This window comes from Ostrea edulis, chromosome 9 (assembly GCF_947568905.1).
Source record: "Ostrea edulis chromosome 9, xbOstEdul1.1, whole genome shotgun sequence".
Classification (NCBI taxonomy): Eukaryota; Metazoa; Mollusca; class Bivalvia; order Ostreida; family Ostreidae; genus Ostrea; species Ostrea edulis.
The window spans coordinates 36,114,588-36,132,499 of record NC_079172.1 but is presented as its reverse complement, the minus strand read 5'-3'; the positions used below and the strand labels follow the sequence as shown (position 1 = coordinate 36,132,499).

At 36.6% G+C, this 17,912-nt stretch overlaps 2 protein-coding genes across 2 annotated transcripts; both read left to right on the top strand.

Annotated features, from left to right (window-relative positions):
• The first annotated feature begins 491 nt into the window (after positions 1–491).
• LOC125668424 (uncharacterized) lies at positions 492–3,220 on the top strand. The gene is made up of 7 exons (XM_048902581.2): positions 492–643; positions 846–1,154; positions 1,252–1,416; positions 1,992–2,183; positions 2,265–2,451; positions 2,598–2,812; positions 2,934–3,220. The coding sequence occupies exons 1-7, from the start codon at positions 598–600 to the stop codon at positions 3,086–3,088; spliced, it is 1,269 nt and encodes a 422-aa protein (XP_048758538.2). The 5' UTR covers positions 492–597; the 3' UTR covers positions 3,089–3,220.
• A 5,134-nt stretch (positions 3,221–8,354) lies between these two features.
• LOC125657624 (uncharacterized) lies at positions 8,355–15,384 on the top strand. The gene is made up of 3 exons (XM_048888321.2): positions 8,355–8,995; positions 12,313–12,436; positions 14,945–15,384. Exons 1-3 carry the CDS (start codon positions 8,993–8,995, stop codon positions 15,334–15,336), a joined length of 519 nt encoding a protein of 172 aa, XP_048744278.1. The 5' UTR covers positions 8,355–8,992; the 3' UTR covers positions 15,337–15,384.
• Positions 15,385–17,912: the final 2,528 nt, after the last annotated feature.

The following is a 17,912-nucleotide window of genomic DNA, read 5'->3' as shown; positions in this document are numbered from 1 at the left end:
GATCCTGCGGTTAGGGTGGGGTTAAAATTGGCGATCAAATTTGACACATTACATGGATATCGGTGGGATCTCCAGAATAACAAAGCCACCTTAATAATATGGATATTGAATCATCTTTTTGTTGTGTGGATTCATTTTCGATTAGGTCAGTACCTCGCGAGGGTGAAATCAACATGGGGTCCAAAGTTTTGGTGAGAATAAAGAGAGGAAAATCTTGTTAAAATTTCGACAGATCTAAGGAAATTCGGCTGAGCATTATGGGCCCATGATGCCTCTTTTTCCCATATAATACATGTACTAATACAATGAATATGTATAAACAAACATTATATTTACTCTCATTCAAACTATTTATAAATGTTATATTTGTATTATCTTTTGCAAGTTGATGAACTGTACTAATTAAGACAATAAGAAACTTGGACCAGAAAAATAATTAAAAATAAGTCAATTCCTTGAAATCATGCATAGGTCATCAAATTTTAACAGCCAATTGTTAAACAGCACGACGTCGGGTTGGTATAAAAGGACTGAGCGGGTGAATGCGTGTACTTCGAGACGACAGGTATAAATCGTATCACATCACAGAAGCTAAGCATGGAGTTCTTGAAAGTCCTCGTGGTTTTGATCGTAGTTTTGCACGGTAAGATTTTTTCATGGAAAGGCTTTTTTTTTTTATCTCAACCTTTCGACCGTGAATATTGAGATTGAAATGTATCGGCAAGTATTTTCCAGCTCTAGTAAAAAATTGTACCATTCGAACACGCACAAATGGAGTGCACGTCATGCTAGTCTTTTTGAATAACATGCAGAAAAGTTTTGTGTTCCATCTTATTTTCACACAGGTTCGCTATCAAAGCCGGCGAGTTCCGAGGATGAACTACGTGTCATCGTCGGAAAACTAGAGAGGCTCGCAGCAAGCTTAAGACAGTATGTGGTTGACGGTAGTAGGCCCGAGAATTCTATGAGCAGTATCGTGCCACTGAGCAGGTCTACGCCAGAATTCCCTATCCCAGGTACCAAACCACTCGGGCTTTGGGGGCTCGATAACGACGAATTTGACCCCTCTTCTCCAACACACAAATGGCTCTACAAAATGCTCGGAAAGCTTATGAAGCCATACTTCAGCAGTTTCCCAAGTGGACCATATTCATGTAAGTACGTTTGAAATGCCAGGTCAGCATGAGATGCTTTCAACTATTAGTAATTGTTAATTACATTTCAATATTTCGTTGACCCTTCGATTTTCAGCGGAGATGCAGTTAACACAACGTAATGTTGTTGCAATGCTGAATGTATGGTACGACAACGATGACCAAATGATAACCAAAGAGGATTCATTCTTTAACGTAGCCAGAGAGCTCTTGGATGCCCATTTCCACTGTGCAACGACAAGATTCAACCAAATTGTTTTCTGTGAGTATAGATATAGTGAGCAGATAATTGACCTGACCTGAACCGAAATGTATTAAAAATTTTGGCAGCTGTAATTTGATAAGTGCTTGATACTCGTATGAAACAAATGTTATGTACTTTGTAAATGTCTTTCATGTTACAGTGAGAGACGAAAAAATAAAGCAACATTTTGATTTTCAAAATTTCATTGAAAAAGAAACGTGTTAAAAGGTCAATTTTGGTTCAATTCTTAGAAATACAAGATACAAACATGTAAGCATTTCATGGTTTTTGAAATTCCTCACCCAGACAATTTTCTTTACAAATAAGTCCACAATAGAATGACAAAGCATGGCATTTCGACCCCCTACACATTAGAGTTTGAATGTTTAGTTCTCAACTGAAGTTTTTTTATATAAACATTTTACATACTCATTCTAAATCCTGAATTATATCGAAACGTTTAAGTTGTTTAATGAACTACGTAGTGGAAAAATATCGAATGATGCAATGTTTTTTGTCCTTTGCTATGCATCTTGTGTTTTGTTACAACAACGGTCACATAAGAACTTTAATATGAATTGAACTTCATGCAGATGTTTTCAACGACCAAGTACGTGCAATGGCCGAAGATGACGGGAAAATTAACATTCACGTGAGGAAAGTTTTGGGGAATTGGATAACAGATTTGGCCGTTGTGGACAAAGTCGCCCATAAAATTGTTATGGCAGCCCAGAGACTTCTCTACGGGGACATTATGGAACACATTGAATATTTTCAACTTAATGGTACTTGTAAATATTTTCTAATACTGGATACAGATATATTTGGGTAAGCTTGATTTTACTATTTATATTACAATGTTTCAGATATCATGGGATTCCTTGCAAAAATGAAAATGCTGATGAGGAAAGCTGAGCAGGATAAATGGACACCAGTCATGTTCGATGAGAAACTCGGTCAACTTTTGACGGACAATGACCTTGTCTTTCAATGTCCAAATGTGAATGGTCTATGGAAATTCCACCAAACAATTGCTAGCCGTTTTCAAGAGAGGTAAGGCTTAAAAGTATAAAATTTTCGTCCTTGTTACATTTTTCTCTATTGCTAAATATCCGATTCACTAGTAAAACCGGCTTCCTAAATGAATGCACCGATTCCGTTCAGACGTTTTTGAAAACGTAACTTAAAATTTAAAACAGGTTATCCGAAACCAAGCCCTTCATTGAGACGGAGGCCTGGCTAAGGAAAGTCCTACCCGCATACATGACTACAGACGCCACCCCTGCCATTACTGCCATCCTACAAGTGTACAAGGACTATGCCAAGTCGGCCATGTTGCAGTTAAAACAAGTGGAGAAGCACGTGACCACCGGAAATACGGCCGACATCACAAATTTCATGTCCCAATTTCTCGGTAAGGATTTGGATAACACTGAATTCTAATGTGCATAATTGTATTGAGCTCGCAATTAGTTGTAAACTATTGCAATTGATTTTAAGGAATCTGGAACTTTATGATTATAATACAATTGCAGCACCACATCAGCTCCAGTATTTGCAGTCCATCTTTGAATTCCTAAATACTGGGAATACCCGCAACATCATGGAAATGGGACAGATAAGGAACAGAAATACCGGTAACAGACGTTCCAACGGTAGATGTACCGAATTCAACGGGGAGTGTAGGTAAAACGGACGCCTGGACCGCATGATGCAAGGGGTATCGACGTGGGATATATGAACTGTGTGAAAAACATCGACCCTTTCGTATAGTGCTTTCAAAAACTTCTTTGCTTTGAAAAATAAAATACCATATACCAAATACATGTATTTGCATACTCATTAAAATTACTCCGCAAGAGTTTTGGGGCAGGTAAGCCTGACTAGTTTCCTGGAATTTGCAAAGATGGATGGATATCTAATAATTTGATATTTTGCCATGCATTCTAGTAATCGCATTTAACAGTTGGTGCGGGTATTTTGATGCATCGACTTTTTTCACTTTTTTAAAGAATAGGTAAAACACAGGAGATTTTCTAATTTTGCGTCCGGGAAAATGGTTTACTTAAATGTAAATATTCTCTTCGGGGCATAAAACGGGTGGAATTTTAGAGGGACGTTATATATCTATCGTATGTAACTAACATTAGCATAAGTCCCCCTTGTACTTTTTAAACAATTACGAACTTGTGTTTGCCCAAAACGGAATAAGCAAATATTGCTGCTATTTACAGTACATGTATATTTCAATCACGTGTTCAGGAATATGTAGGGAAAACAATTCTTTTTCTGAAGAGCAACAAGGTCATGAATAGGCATATTTATAAGCGAGAATCCTCAGGTAGTGCAGAAGTTTAACGTGGCTCCCGAAGATTAGATGCAATCACAATTAGGAAATTCACCGGTAGTGCAGATTTAATTTTTGTTTATCAATACGGAAGGCGATAGGTAACAGGGTATAGAATTTATGTTCTAATTCGACCAGTCTCAAACGAACATAAAATATTTACTACCTGATTCAAAATCATAACACTTTTTATGGGTAATTGCTCCAAGACCTGCACATTTATTCATAAGCACGCCTCACTGCCTTGAGGAATAATATCTTCAATATCTACAATGACATGCATATATATATACATATATATATATATATATATATATATATATATATATATATATATATATGCAACAAATATTTGTATCGTGTACATTATATACCTGTATGATAATATACATTACAACACAATAGCAATGTGTATGTAGAGGGTGGGTGGGTGGGTGTACAGCGTGTGAACCGCGCAAAGTCTTGAGCTCGAATGACTGAGAAACAGAACCTGCTAATCATGCTCTACATAACCGGTCTTACTGGTATGACACGCCTGAATTCCTTTACAAACTATAAATAGCAACCACGTGTTCGACGTAACAGGTTAGATTTATCAACCTGCAATAAATATGTTAATATTCATTTAACTGGCGGCCGTCACTTAATTTATGTGGCGGCCGCCACTAAATTTAACTGGCAGCCGCCACTTATTACATGTATGAATTATTAAGTGTCGGCCGCCATATGAATTATGTGGCGGCCGCCACAAGTATTAACTGGCGGCCGCCACTTAATTTATATGGCGGCCGTCAGTTATTCAACTCTCTCTCTCAAAAAAAAAAAATGAAAAGGGTGCAATCCTTGTAAACTCCCTCTCCAATATTTAGTAATGTATGATATGTCGACAGATTCTCACACGAGCAAAATCTTTGTGTAATTCATATACCAACGTATCGGGCACGTAGAACATTGGGGCTGACCATCCACTTTGACAACGTTCATTTTCTGTTATTTTCACAAGTGAAATAAGATTAATCGGCAGATTGGCCCCAATCCCACTCTTTTGGTGGTAGTAATGAATGGTAAAATGTAATAATGAATGAACTGTTGAATTGAAGGACGAACGGAGCCCCCTCTCTCCAATTTAGGAGTATGGAGTTTGGGCAAAAGACACATTTTTAGGTTCCTTTTCTGCTTGTCAATTGCAACAAAGCTATTTCTCCTCTGTCCCTACATTTTGAAAAACGATGCTTCGTGTTTGCGTACTATTCTAAATCTTTCCAAAATAATCACTGGCAATATGAATTAAATTGTTTTTACAATTGATAGTCGCCATGTATAATTTAGTGGTGGCCGCCAGATAAATAAGTGGCGGCCGCCAGATAAAATAACTGGCTGCCGCCAGTGAATATAAGTGGCGGCCGCCAGTTAATTTATATGGCGGCGGCCAGTGAATAAATGTATAGCAATGTACTCGCGGGTGGAGCCACAACTAATCTCGACTGAGATTCGGCTCGGCGGGAGTTTTGGACTAACGCCTTCATCGAATCTCGGAGCAGCCCTTCATTATCACCTAATCCCTTAAAGGAATTTACTATGTCTTTTCCTTCGTCTCTCTTCCCTTGGAGTTCAGTCTTCCCTGGGCTATATAATTCAACTTTTGATTTACTCGAAAGATAAACAGAAGTATGCAAAAGAGGTGGAGAGCGTGCGGTATAGGCAAATACAACTGCTCCCAACGTTGTAATAATCGAAATTTTGATGATTTCATTATGCAAATGAGCAACAGAAAGTACTAGACCTATTGCAAATAAATATTGATCTGTAGATCACTTACTGCAGTATGCACAAATAGAATGATAAAATATAGGAAATCATGATATATTTTTTTTTTGGTCATGAATTTTAACACTTAGATTTATTTGTTAACCCAAATATTGGCAACCCCTTCCTCCTCCGCCCCAACGCCCATGGTGTTCCTTGAAAGGTGTCCTAAGTATAATTTATATGAAATCTCGCGTAAGCAAAATTTTTGCTGTTGTTGAAATGAGCATAAAACATCGATAACACTTATGTATATAATTTATTTTTTGAAACGTGATGGAAAGGTAAAAACGATTTAAGAAAACCGAACAAACTCTCCGACAACCGCTGAGTCGGAGTAAGGTGATATTTGACAAGCAAAGTCTTTTGAATGCATTTTATCCATTCAAGAATCAAATACGAATAGTATATTAATGGGACCCCCCCCCCCCCCCCCCAGAACGGATGTTTGGATTTTTACGGGTGTTGGGCGATTCAGAGCTGGAAGAAGTACTGAACAGTATACCCACTCAGTCACATGGTGGGAACTTGGGAATAAACAAACGTAAGAGGGGGTACATATAACGTTAATTTAAAAAAGAAAGCTCGGAGTTTGACACAATCTAAGTTGTAATTGGTTATGTTAACTCTGAAGAGTTTCTAAAGGGGAGACCATTTGATTCTGAGGGTGGTGGGGTGGTGGTGGTAAAATTTGGAAAGTCGTTGTGGTATGATAATCAAAATGTTAAAATCCCCATAAAGTGTCGCATTATTGCATCATTTTGTACTTCGTTTCTCAATAATTTTGTGGGAGAGGACCCCATACAGCAATAAAATACATGTAAATCCCCCCCCCCCGACTCCCCATCCTAATTTTTGATTTGCTCCTAATGTTGTCTTAAGAGTCTACTGATCATAATCCACATTCTCTTACCATTTTATTATGCTTGACAGAGTTCGTGACGCTGTTTAGAATGAAAAATTAATCTGGCCTTGACGTACCTGTCAGTAAATTATGTGCCCTAAACCATGCTGAAGATAAATAATTCGTCCCGTTATTTATTTATTTCCTCTGCTGCACGACTGATAGAAATATGGTGATTATCGATTTTTGTTTGAGCGATTTCATTATCAAATACTCATAAACTTACTAAATTTGTGTGTTCCTGCAGTTTGGGCGGTTGCATTACGTCTTGTAATCACGATTTAGGCAATATAAGAACGCAGCGATAAGCATTTGTACCCACCGCGTGAATGCAAAAACACATTTTGCGCCTCACCGTGCGTAAGAGTTCAACAAAGGAAAATAACTATTTGGCAACTCGTAAATTGCGTATTCATAGGGTTTACTTCTTCAAAGAATTATATCTCATTTCCGTACTTCTAATAATTTTGAATCTTGTACGCTACAGCCACCCCATACAACATCAGCATATTCTAATACTGGCTTAATAAAAGAAAAGGTGTGCATTTGAGCATTCTAAGATTATTTAAACGTTTGCATGCTTTTTTTTTTTTAAAAACCCGGAATCATCTGTTACGCTGATGAAACTCAAGGTTAGCTCAGAGGTTCAGACCTCCGGGAGGCGTGGCTATGTAGATCAGATAGTATTAAACAGACCCCGGGGCTTGGATATATATAGATTATATAGGCAAACAGCATCACGTCTTAAAAAATCTCAGAACTTTTATCTAAGACAGAGATTTTCGTTCTGTTTTGATGCGTTTTATTAATGTATCTCTTTTCACAATATGTGGGGTGGGGGTGGGGGTGGGGGTGGGGGATTAGAGTGAGTTTATATATCCTACATCAGTCGAAATACGGATCGGTTTAGAAATTATACTAATATGCATATCAATCTGGAATTTTGAACTTTTTTTTTTTTACTTTTGACTTATGCAAGTATTTTACAGTTTGACTTATGAAAATATTATATGATTAAACTTGCAGAATTAGTATACAATTTGAATACTAAACAGAACTTCTATTCTATATCCAATCCTTTTGTCTAACTGATAATGACATATGTTCAATTCAAATCACAAGTATTATATAGTTTGACTTAATATGTACATGTATTATACAGTGTAAGTTAATATATACAATATCATACAGTTTGAGTTAATATATACAAGTATTACACATGCGCACTTCATACATCGTCAGCATAACATATCAACTTATATTCTGACACTAGATATTGCTTATCACAATGACATGAATAAAACCTTTGTGCATTCCACAACAGATACATTGACGATCTACAATGGCCGCCTTTTCCCGTAACTTACCACATATATTTCACCGTGGTTAACCACAGGTTCAGCCTACTAGTGTGCAAACTGTATAATCATCATCAGATGTGGTCATTTCCAGCACCCATTGCCAAATAATTCAATTACCCAACTTCTGCACATATAGATACAATTTATCAAAAATACAATACATAACTCCTGCACATATACATACAATTTATCAAAAATACAATACATAACTTCTGCACATATAGATACAATTTATTAAAAATAAAACACATAACTCCTGCACATATAGATACAATTTATGAAAAATAAAATACTTAACTCCTGTTTATACATATACATATGTATAGGTACAATTTATCAAAAATAAAATACACAACTCCTGCAAATACATGAATATAAATAAAATACAAAACTTCTGCACATGCAGATACAATTTATCAAGAATAGAATATAAAAGTCCTGCACATTCCTGTATAGGTACAATTTATCAAAAATAAAATACGAAATTCCTGCATATACAAATACAATTTATCAAAAATAGAATATAAAAGTCCTGCACATTCATGTAAAGATACAATTTATCAAAAATAAAATACATAACTCCTGCACATATAGATACAATTTATCAAAAATGAAATACAAAAACCCTGCGAGGACATACATGTATAGGAAAATAAAATACAAAACTCCTGCACATACAAGTACTTGTATAGATACAATTTATCTAAAAAAAAAAAAAAAAAAAAACCTAACCAATTTCTCCATTGCGAATTCAAACTCCTAAATGGGGGAGGGGAGGCAAAAGAAGCATCTGCATTTAAATGTAACCTTAGTGAGTAACTCTTTTATTTGTTCGTGTGTTTCATTTTAAGTCCCCAAAGTGTCAAAAGTTGATGTAAAAGTACGTCTACAAATGTTTTGGTCCATCAAAGAAAGAAGTTTTTCTTCCCGTTCAGATAAAAAAATCTCCATCCATCAACGTTTCTTCCTTTTCCCTCCCAGAGTCCGGTGATTTATTACCTGAAATAAGGTGATTATTTAATTAACATTTTTATGTTGTCTATTAATAAGCGATGAGGGATGCCCCTAGATGAATGATAAGTACACACGCGCTGAGGAAGGTGAAATACTTTTTCTGGTACTCTCGAGATCTGAAATTGTCCACTTGGATTAACAACAGACTGAATTACTACAGTAATGGTAAGTTTGCAGATTTTATTGTTTAGTAACGGACATAAATCTTTTTAATTTATGATGAAGTTTAATTTACAGGTAGAATATAATGAAGACGCAATTCGCGATCTTCAAAGTTTAACAAATGTGTCGTGAAGAAATTACAATCATTTTCTTGTCGTAGTCATAGTTGAAATGTTTTCTCTGTGGAATTTAATCTTATTAAAATTAGGAACCTCTGGTAATTATTGAAGCAGTTTGTCAGAATATAGAAATAAAATGTGCTCAGCAATCAGCACACGTTATTCTGTTTAGTACTTTGATAAGCACAAATACACATGTGTGTGTTCAGTACAATTTGTTCTGTTTCCTATCATTATCACAAATAAACATGTTACGAGATTGATCACCGTTCGTTATCTTCACCTTTTCATATGTTGAGCACACTTTATTCTGTTTACTTTGATAATAAGAAATAAACGTGTTCAATACACTTTATTCTGTTTAATTTTACTAATAACAAATAAACATGTGCTCAGAACGCTTTATTTATTGTGTTTACTTTTATGATAACAAACATATATTCTATTTACGTTGATAGTAACAAAAATGTGTGTTCACACCTTTCATTCTGTTTACTTTATGATCCTGAATAAATATATGTTTAGCACGCACACTTTATTATGATATGATAATTACAAATTACACAAGTTCAGGACACTCTAGGCTATTTATCTGCATAATCAGAAATATCTCGTATTTAGGGTTTATGCGACTGATTACTGTTCTTTATTTTCACCTATTTATTTAGATAAAACTGTGGAAGATAAAGAACAGTGATCAATCTCATTAATCCTTTAAAGAATACACAATTAGAAAGTAGGTCAGACACAGACCCTTGGACACGTCAGAGGTAAGATCAGTTGCGTAAGAGGAGTATCCCATGTTGACCGGTCTCACCCGCCTTGGGCCCTATATCTTGATTGATTATATCTTGCTTAACTCTGTATCTTGATCAAGTTAACAGAGTAATCCGTTGTTTAAATCACCATGTAAAGAATAGCCTTACAAACGGCATAAGCACGTCATACAGCATTGAACCTAATCACCGGTATGTGCAAATTAGAACGCACAGAACTGTACTCATTTCCATTGAAAGTTTTGAACACGTTATTGGAAGAAATCAAAGCTTGTCCATACTTGGATTTTTCAATACCAGAATATAGGCTGAATTTTATGATTCCGGATGTTGCCCACCACAAGCTCTTTAACCCCCAATGGGTTACGGATGATAATCCTTCCGAATTACGTTGTCAGTCTCCTACAGTTAAATTTACTAACAAAGGGATATCTGCCGTCAATATTAACAACATTCGTCGTCATAAACTAGTTCATTCTTGTATTCTATCAGAATTTCAAGTTTAGGTCTACATATTGTATTTTCTACAAATATACCCTCACTATTGCATCCAAACCTTTTCATTACAAAGTTTACAGAGCTTAGATATGGACCATACTATAACAAATCCTCTTTGATATACATGTATCTACACATTGAAATAATTTACCAACGTATTCTTGTTTTTCGTCTCCTTTCAACTATAGTCCACCTGGGCATGTCATTACTGTCAATATAGTCCACCTGGACATGTCATTACTGTCAATATAGTCCACCTGGACATGTCATTACTGTCAATATAGTCCAGCTGGGCATGTAATTACTGGTACTGTCGATATATTGTCCAGCTGGGCATGCCATTACTGGTAATGTCGATATATAGTCCAGCTGGGCATGTCATTACTGTCAATATAGTCCAGCTGGGCATGTCATTACTGGTAATGTCAATATAGTCCAGCAGGGCATGTCGTTACTGTCAATATAGTCCAGCTGGGCATGTCATTACTGGTACTGTCAATATAGTCCATCTGGGCATGTCATTACTGGTAATGTCGATATATAGTCCAGCTGGGCATGTCATTACTGTCGATATGTAGTCCAGCTGGGCATGTCATTACTGTCGATATGTAGTCCAGCTGGGCATGTCATTACTGTCAATATGTAGTCCAGCTGGGCATGTCATTACTGATACTGTCGATACAGTTGAAAATGATGACCCAGCGTCATTTATTTTAAAAAAAAACCCAACCTAATTTCAGAGAGCTGCATCTTTCCATTAGAAATAAGGCGGTTCCAACACCGGCGACTCCACCCCTCGTTTGGTGTGTTTCCCCAGACCTTTGACTGTGAGACTGTAACCCTCCGTTCTGAAATTTATGGATCCGAAACTAATTGCACAGGATATTTAATCAACTTCGGATATGAACTTTGTGCTTATTCACCCTACCCCCTTTCCATCTTTTAAAACTCTATATCAGTTAAGCCGAAAGCCTACATCAAAGGGGAGGCGAATTTATTTATATGTGGTAACTTTCACAGGGGCCTGAAATACCAGTTTTAATTATTATAATTAAAAGAGTTCGGTTATACAATGTCTTTCGTTTCGTTTCGGTGGGTTTTGTATCGTTTCCGTAGATTTCGTTTCGCACTTTACAGGTACCCTTTAATACTCCAGTCAATGAGATGGATGAATGAAAGGTGAAGATAACGAACAGTGATCAATCTCACAACTCCTATAAACAATACAAAATAGAGTTGGGCAAACACGGATCGCTGGATATACCAGAGATGGGATCAGGTGCCTAGGAGGAGTAAGAATCCCCTGTTGGCTTTTGACCGGTCACACCCGCCGTAAGCCCTATATCTTGATCAGGTAAATGGAGTTTACTGAAATGGCTATTTTTGATAGCTATTATAGACATGAGTATCATTTTTATTTTTTATAAATATGAAAGCTAGGACTTCATCTAATGCATTGGGATGTTATCTCAAATGTGAACAATGTCCTTAACCAACCAGAATGAACTGTAGCGTAGAACTAATGCAGGAAAAAAGGTTTGATATAAGAACATGAAGGGCTGTGATAGTGAACTGGGGATGTTAACTTCTTGGCACCTAATCCCACCTCTGGCTTTAGCGCCAAGAAAGTGAACGTTGTATATTTGTAGAAAAATACTTATAAAAATGTTTTCTATGGAAGATCATTACCCGTAGCATTTATTATTTTTGTGTTGCTTTGTTCTGTATAGAAGTTCTGTATGAAATACTTATAAATATACTCTACATATTATTACCCGTAGCTTTGTCTGTGGCGCTTTGTTCTGTATAGAAGTTTAGTATGAAATACTTATAAATATACTCTACAGATTAGGACCCGTAGCTTTGTCTGTGTCGCTTTGTTCCGTATAGAAGTTTTGTATAAAATACTTATAAATGTACTCTACAGATTAGTACCTGGATTTTTCTCTGTGGCGCTTTGTTCTGTATAGGATCCGTGGACACTCTAGGATTTCATCACAGTATAAATCTCAGTATTAGGCCCATCCGTCCAGACTGCTCCGTGCCGGAAGGTAGGTGTCACGTTTCGCTTCATCGTAGTCATACATGTACGTCATGCGTCGATTCTGATACTTTAAACGTCAATACTATTGGTAGTTTGTGAGTCACGAGAATTTAAACGTCAATCTTGATACTTTAAACGAATGTTACTTCTTATAATATCGGTTTTCATTTCTGTTCATTTGAACATACATTCTGATAATTTAAACCGTTCTTGGAGCCCCATCAATCCTAAGGCACTTAAAAGGGCTGGTTCACGGTATTTTGTTGGTTTTTAAAAAAAAAAAATTCTTCCATTTTCCATGTTAGAATTAAGAATATAACTCATTTAAAGTCGACAACCAAACTTTGGGCCTTCCTAATGCAAGGGTAAGAGCAATAGTTTAACCTTAACTCTGTGGTATGTAAATAATCTCGAGTCTTGATTATGTTTACAAACAATGAAATGTTAATTTTGTGTCTGCATTCTAATTGCACAGACAGAAATTTAACTTTTAAATGGCACATGTTACGTAAAGACAGCTTAAAATGTGATATATACACCATGAATTTAGATGGATAACCTTACATTTTTAAAAACAATGCCCCAATCTTTGTTTACACAACAAATAATAAACGATCTATAATGAGCTTCTATCTCTTAATCTTTTATGAAACCTTTTAAACACGTTACACAGGAGAGTTTGATCATGAAAAGTGAAAAAACAAAATTTGGGGGAAATCATGACCAGTCCCGTTAACGCTGCTATCACTGTTCCATGCCATCTGCCCAGCATTAGAAGCGAAAGTCACGGGTTTTTCGGAGATTCCGTGTCACGATAGGTTTTGCCGCGATAAAGGGCCCCACAGCGCCACGCATAGGTCATTTGAGGCACAGTTAAAGCCTAGTTAACATTTGGCCTGCGATTCTCCCACTGAGCCCGTGAACCGGCCGTATTTTGCCTTGCCGTGCGGTGACAGGCGATGGCTGAGATTTTCATACGGAATAACGGACTACGTGGCCTCTACGATATTGTTTAGTTTAAAGTTGTACAAAGTTTTCAGCAAATTGTGCACTTGACGTACAATGCATTGCATGATCTCCGCACGGTCGTTTTACGAAAGAAGTGTACTGATCGAACAGCAATTGCACGATATTTTAAGACATGTTTAGGCTACAAGTTAATCGTACGGAGATTGTAGTCACGTGAGACATAACAAAGGCTCTTGCAAGGGAGTCGCGAGGACTCCGCACACCGCACGATTTCCAAGAGAGACCTGTGGAGATCGTACGGGAACTGTTATATAAATGCACAGTGTTCGAACAATTTCTACATAACCATCTTGCATAGTTAGTACGACATCCTTACCAAAAATGACACGATGTTCGTATGTAATGTAAACGCAAACGGCATAGCTTCTTACGATGTCCTAAAATTCGCACAGAAAATCGTGCACAAATCAAGGTGGCTCACTACATCTTGAAAAAAGTTTCGCAAATCAACACGAAATGGTTTAAGGTAGCTCACTACATTAAAGTTTATACTCTGTATGACACCACGTCACAAGATGGCGATTTAAATGTATTGTGAAATTATTTGTATCGATCGATTTGTTTGTCTATCATCGTAGCTCAGTGGTTAAAGCATTGGGTTGGTACAGACGACAGACACATTTTGATCAGAATATAACAAACAAACAAAAAAGCTGGCGAACCGCAGATCTCGAGTTCAAATCCGTCAGCGTCTTTTGTTCATATATGTTGAAATATTTTTTTTGTAATTTATGTTTTTATCCAAATTTGTATATTTCTTGCATTTTTGGCATATATACTTATTGTATATCATCATGTCTTTTATAATTAAACCAATTCGTACTGATTTGAGAAACTATTTCTGGTTGTAGTGAGCCACCTTAATTAAGAAAGATTTGATGGCATGTACATGTAATAAGTACATATGTCAAAAAGCAGAAATTTTGCAATTCTAGATTTTAAAAAACCCCATGATTATCAAAAATTCATTTCAGTACATATGAACAAAAGATTGGCGGATTTGCGGTTTTCCCAATCTGATGCCTTAATGACTGAGCTACGATGACAGACAAACTAATCGATCGATACAAATAATTCCACAAAACATTTAAATTGCTATCTTTTGACTTGGTGTCATAAAGACTATGCATGACTTGGTGTAGTAAGCTACCCCAATCGCACGGACACCGTGGCGAATGTAAACCAGGTTTTAAAGCTGGTGCCGTTAAACATGTAAAACATAGCAAAGTGAACTATAGAAATTCTAAGTTTTTCTTATTATAGTAGATCAACATTTCAACTCTTTTATTCAAAGTTTGTACTGGAGCAAACTGTAAATAATTATCGTATAACGAATGCATTGCTTTACTGTACATAGTATGTTTTAGTTGGTGAACTTGTCACTACTCTAACATTTCATTTCCTGGTTTTAAAGACCAGTAATTAGAAAAAGATCCGATATCTAACCATTTCAATTATTTATTTTCATTTATTTATTTGTTTACAGTGGGATCGACACCGTTCTATTATGGCTTCAACAATCTAGCTTGCATCTACCTTACAAGGATGGGAAAACATCGTCGGAAACGTTCAATTCAGCTTCCGGTCCACAACTTTGCCCATAGCTTTATCTATTACAAGGGCTGGTTCTCCGAGTTTGGCACCAAGAAAACGACTCTTCGCCGACAGAGCCCGCGATACCCACAATGCCGTCCCCAGCTCAACGTTCGGCCTGCCGGCTTCTCCAAACTACCTTTTGATTGTCTGAGAAGATGCGCCTCCAAGTATCATTCTGTGTTTGGAAATTATCACCTGTTTAAAAACAATTGCCATTATTTCTCGAACCGGATGATGGAGCTGTTGTGTCACGAAGTAACGTGTCCTCCATGGTGTTTATGACTGTTTGTAAATTCTTCTTTATTAAAGACAGGAAATGAAAGAAACTTAGACGCAGTTTGATTTTTGTTTTATACACGTGTATGTATACAGTGTTAAATGTTACAACACTAACAATGTACGTAAGGTACGTGTAAGGTTTATATTGCTAAAAATAGATTTTCTCAGTGTTTCATTAGCACCGTACCATTATGGTAAGTCATTTAAATAAAGTTTGATGGTGATTAAATATGAAAAGGTGAAGATAACGTACAGTGATCAATCTCATAACTCCTATAAGCAGTACAAAATAGAGAGTTGGGCAAACACGGACCCCTGGACACACCAGATGTGGAATCAGGTGCCTAGGAGGAGTAAGCTTCCCATGTCGATTGGTCACACCCACCGTGAGCCCTATATCTTGATCAGGTAAACTGAGTTATCCGTTGTCAAAATCAGTGTGCCAAGAACGTTCTAACAATCGGTATGAAACACGTCAGACATCATTTGACCCAATGATAGGTTGTATTTGGAAAGAATACAGAGTAAAGAGTTCGGCAAACACGGACCCTGGATATACCAGAAGTGGGATTAGGTGCCTAGGAGGAGTAAGCATCTCCTGTCAATCGGTCACATGTATGCTTCTTTTAAAACTAGAAGAAAGCAGTTCTGCTACTCGATATGTTGAAGGTAATGCCAATATTTAAGTTTCATGATGTAGAGGCTACCAAAATTTAAATTTTCTCTCAAAATGATTATCAAAACAGAATATGCAGCTTTCAACAAGGAAACCTGTGTTGAAGATAACGAAAAGATACCAATGAAAGGTGAAGATAACGAACAGTGATCAATCTCACAAATCCCATAGGCAATACAAAAAAAAAGAGTTGGGCAAACACGGACCCCTGGACACACCAGAGGTGGGATCAGGTGCCTAGGAAGATCAAGGATCCTATATTGTCGGTTCACACCCACTTTGAGCCCTATATCTTGATAATGTAAACGGAGTTATCCGTAGTCAAAATCATGTGTAAAGAACAAACTAACAATTGGTATGAAACACGTCGGACAGCATTCTACCTAATGCAGGTTGTATTTGCAAATTAGATTATCATAACGATCATAGAATTTGCAAAATGCTGACTTTAAACGTTAGACTGTTGATTTCTCTGTAACATCACTTTTGTTTTTGTCAGTAGCTTGTCTCGATTAAAAAAATGATGATAAGGAGAACAAACTCTTGCGTATCTAATCAGTTGAGAGATATAAACACCATATGCAGGTGATAATGGAACATTGTGACGTAGATAAGTGAAGATGGGAAAGCTGAAATCATCCCGTTTGTCATAAAGCTGAGTTGCTAGTTTGCTTTTAACATATATGTGCTATAAAATATCCAAATATGTAGTGGATATGGAAGACTCTGTGATGTCTTTTGTTCCGAATTTACTGGGATATATCGAATCAACATATGATTAAAAATTAGTACCGTTAACGGATGAAACATCAATCTTTTATTTCACTAAAATATAAGATTGCTATTGTGCAAGAGACCTGATGTGTTTTAGGTTACCTGGGTCACTCAGTTGAGTTATTGATATCTGTTTCTGTCCGTCGTGCATAAACTTTTTACCTTTTCAACTTTTCCAGAACACGTGGACCAATTTCAACCAATATTGCCTCAAACCATCCATGGGTGAAAGGGATTCAAGTTTGTTCAAATGAAGGGTAATTCCTCCTTCCAGGGGAAAATAATCAAGAAAAAGCAAAAATAGGGTGGGGGTAATTAAAAAAAGCTTCTCAAGAACCATGCACAGAGCCAGAAAAATTACTATTATATGAACGCTTCCTGCTATAGTGGAGGTTAAGGTTTGTTCCAATCATCCCCGTGGGGCCTGAAAGTGGGACCCAAACTAAACATTAGAATATACATTCTCAATGTTAGGAGCATATCAGAAAGTAAAATTAAACAGCACTAAATGCATTAGTTTACCTCATGAGTCCTCAGGCATCTTTACATTTTTTTAATGATACAAACTCACATTTGCTGACATAGGTATTTGATCAAACGACGATTTTGAATACATTTCACTTGTGAAGAAAGTTTGGGTATATTGTCGTTATCCTGGTCTCTTCGTCCGTCTGTCACACTTTCTTCTTCCTCAAATTCCTCTTTTATTTTAAACAGCAACCAATTAATCTTTTAGGAAATGATAGGTAGTGTCCTGTAGATGTGCAATAACATTCCGGGATTTTCAATTGTACCCGGGGGCAAAATGGGGATAAAAACGATGTTGTTTTCTTTATAAAACTGATTCCCAGAACTCATAATAACATATTTCATACAATAGCTACAATAATCTTTCCGAAAATGATTAGTAGTGTCCTGTAGATTAATCTCGGTTGAGATTCGGCTTGGCTGAATATTTAGACTGACACCTTCACCGAATCTTGGAGCAGTCCTTCATAATTCATGTCTGGAAATTTACTTTCAGCTTCGGCCGGTTCTAGCAATTAATGTGCACTTGGGTGACACTACTGTTCTCTTCAAATAAGTGATTTGACTATTGAACTAACTTTATATCACTATTAACTTTGCA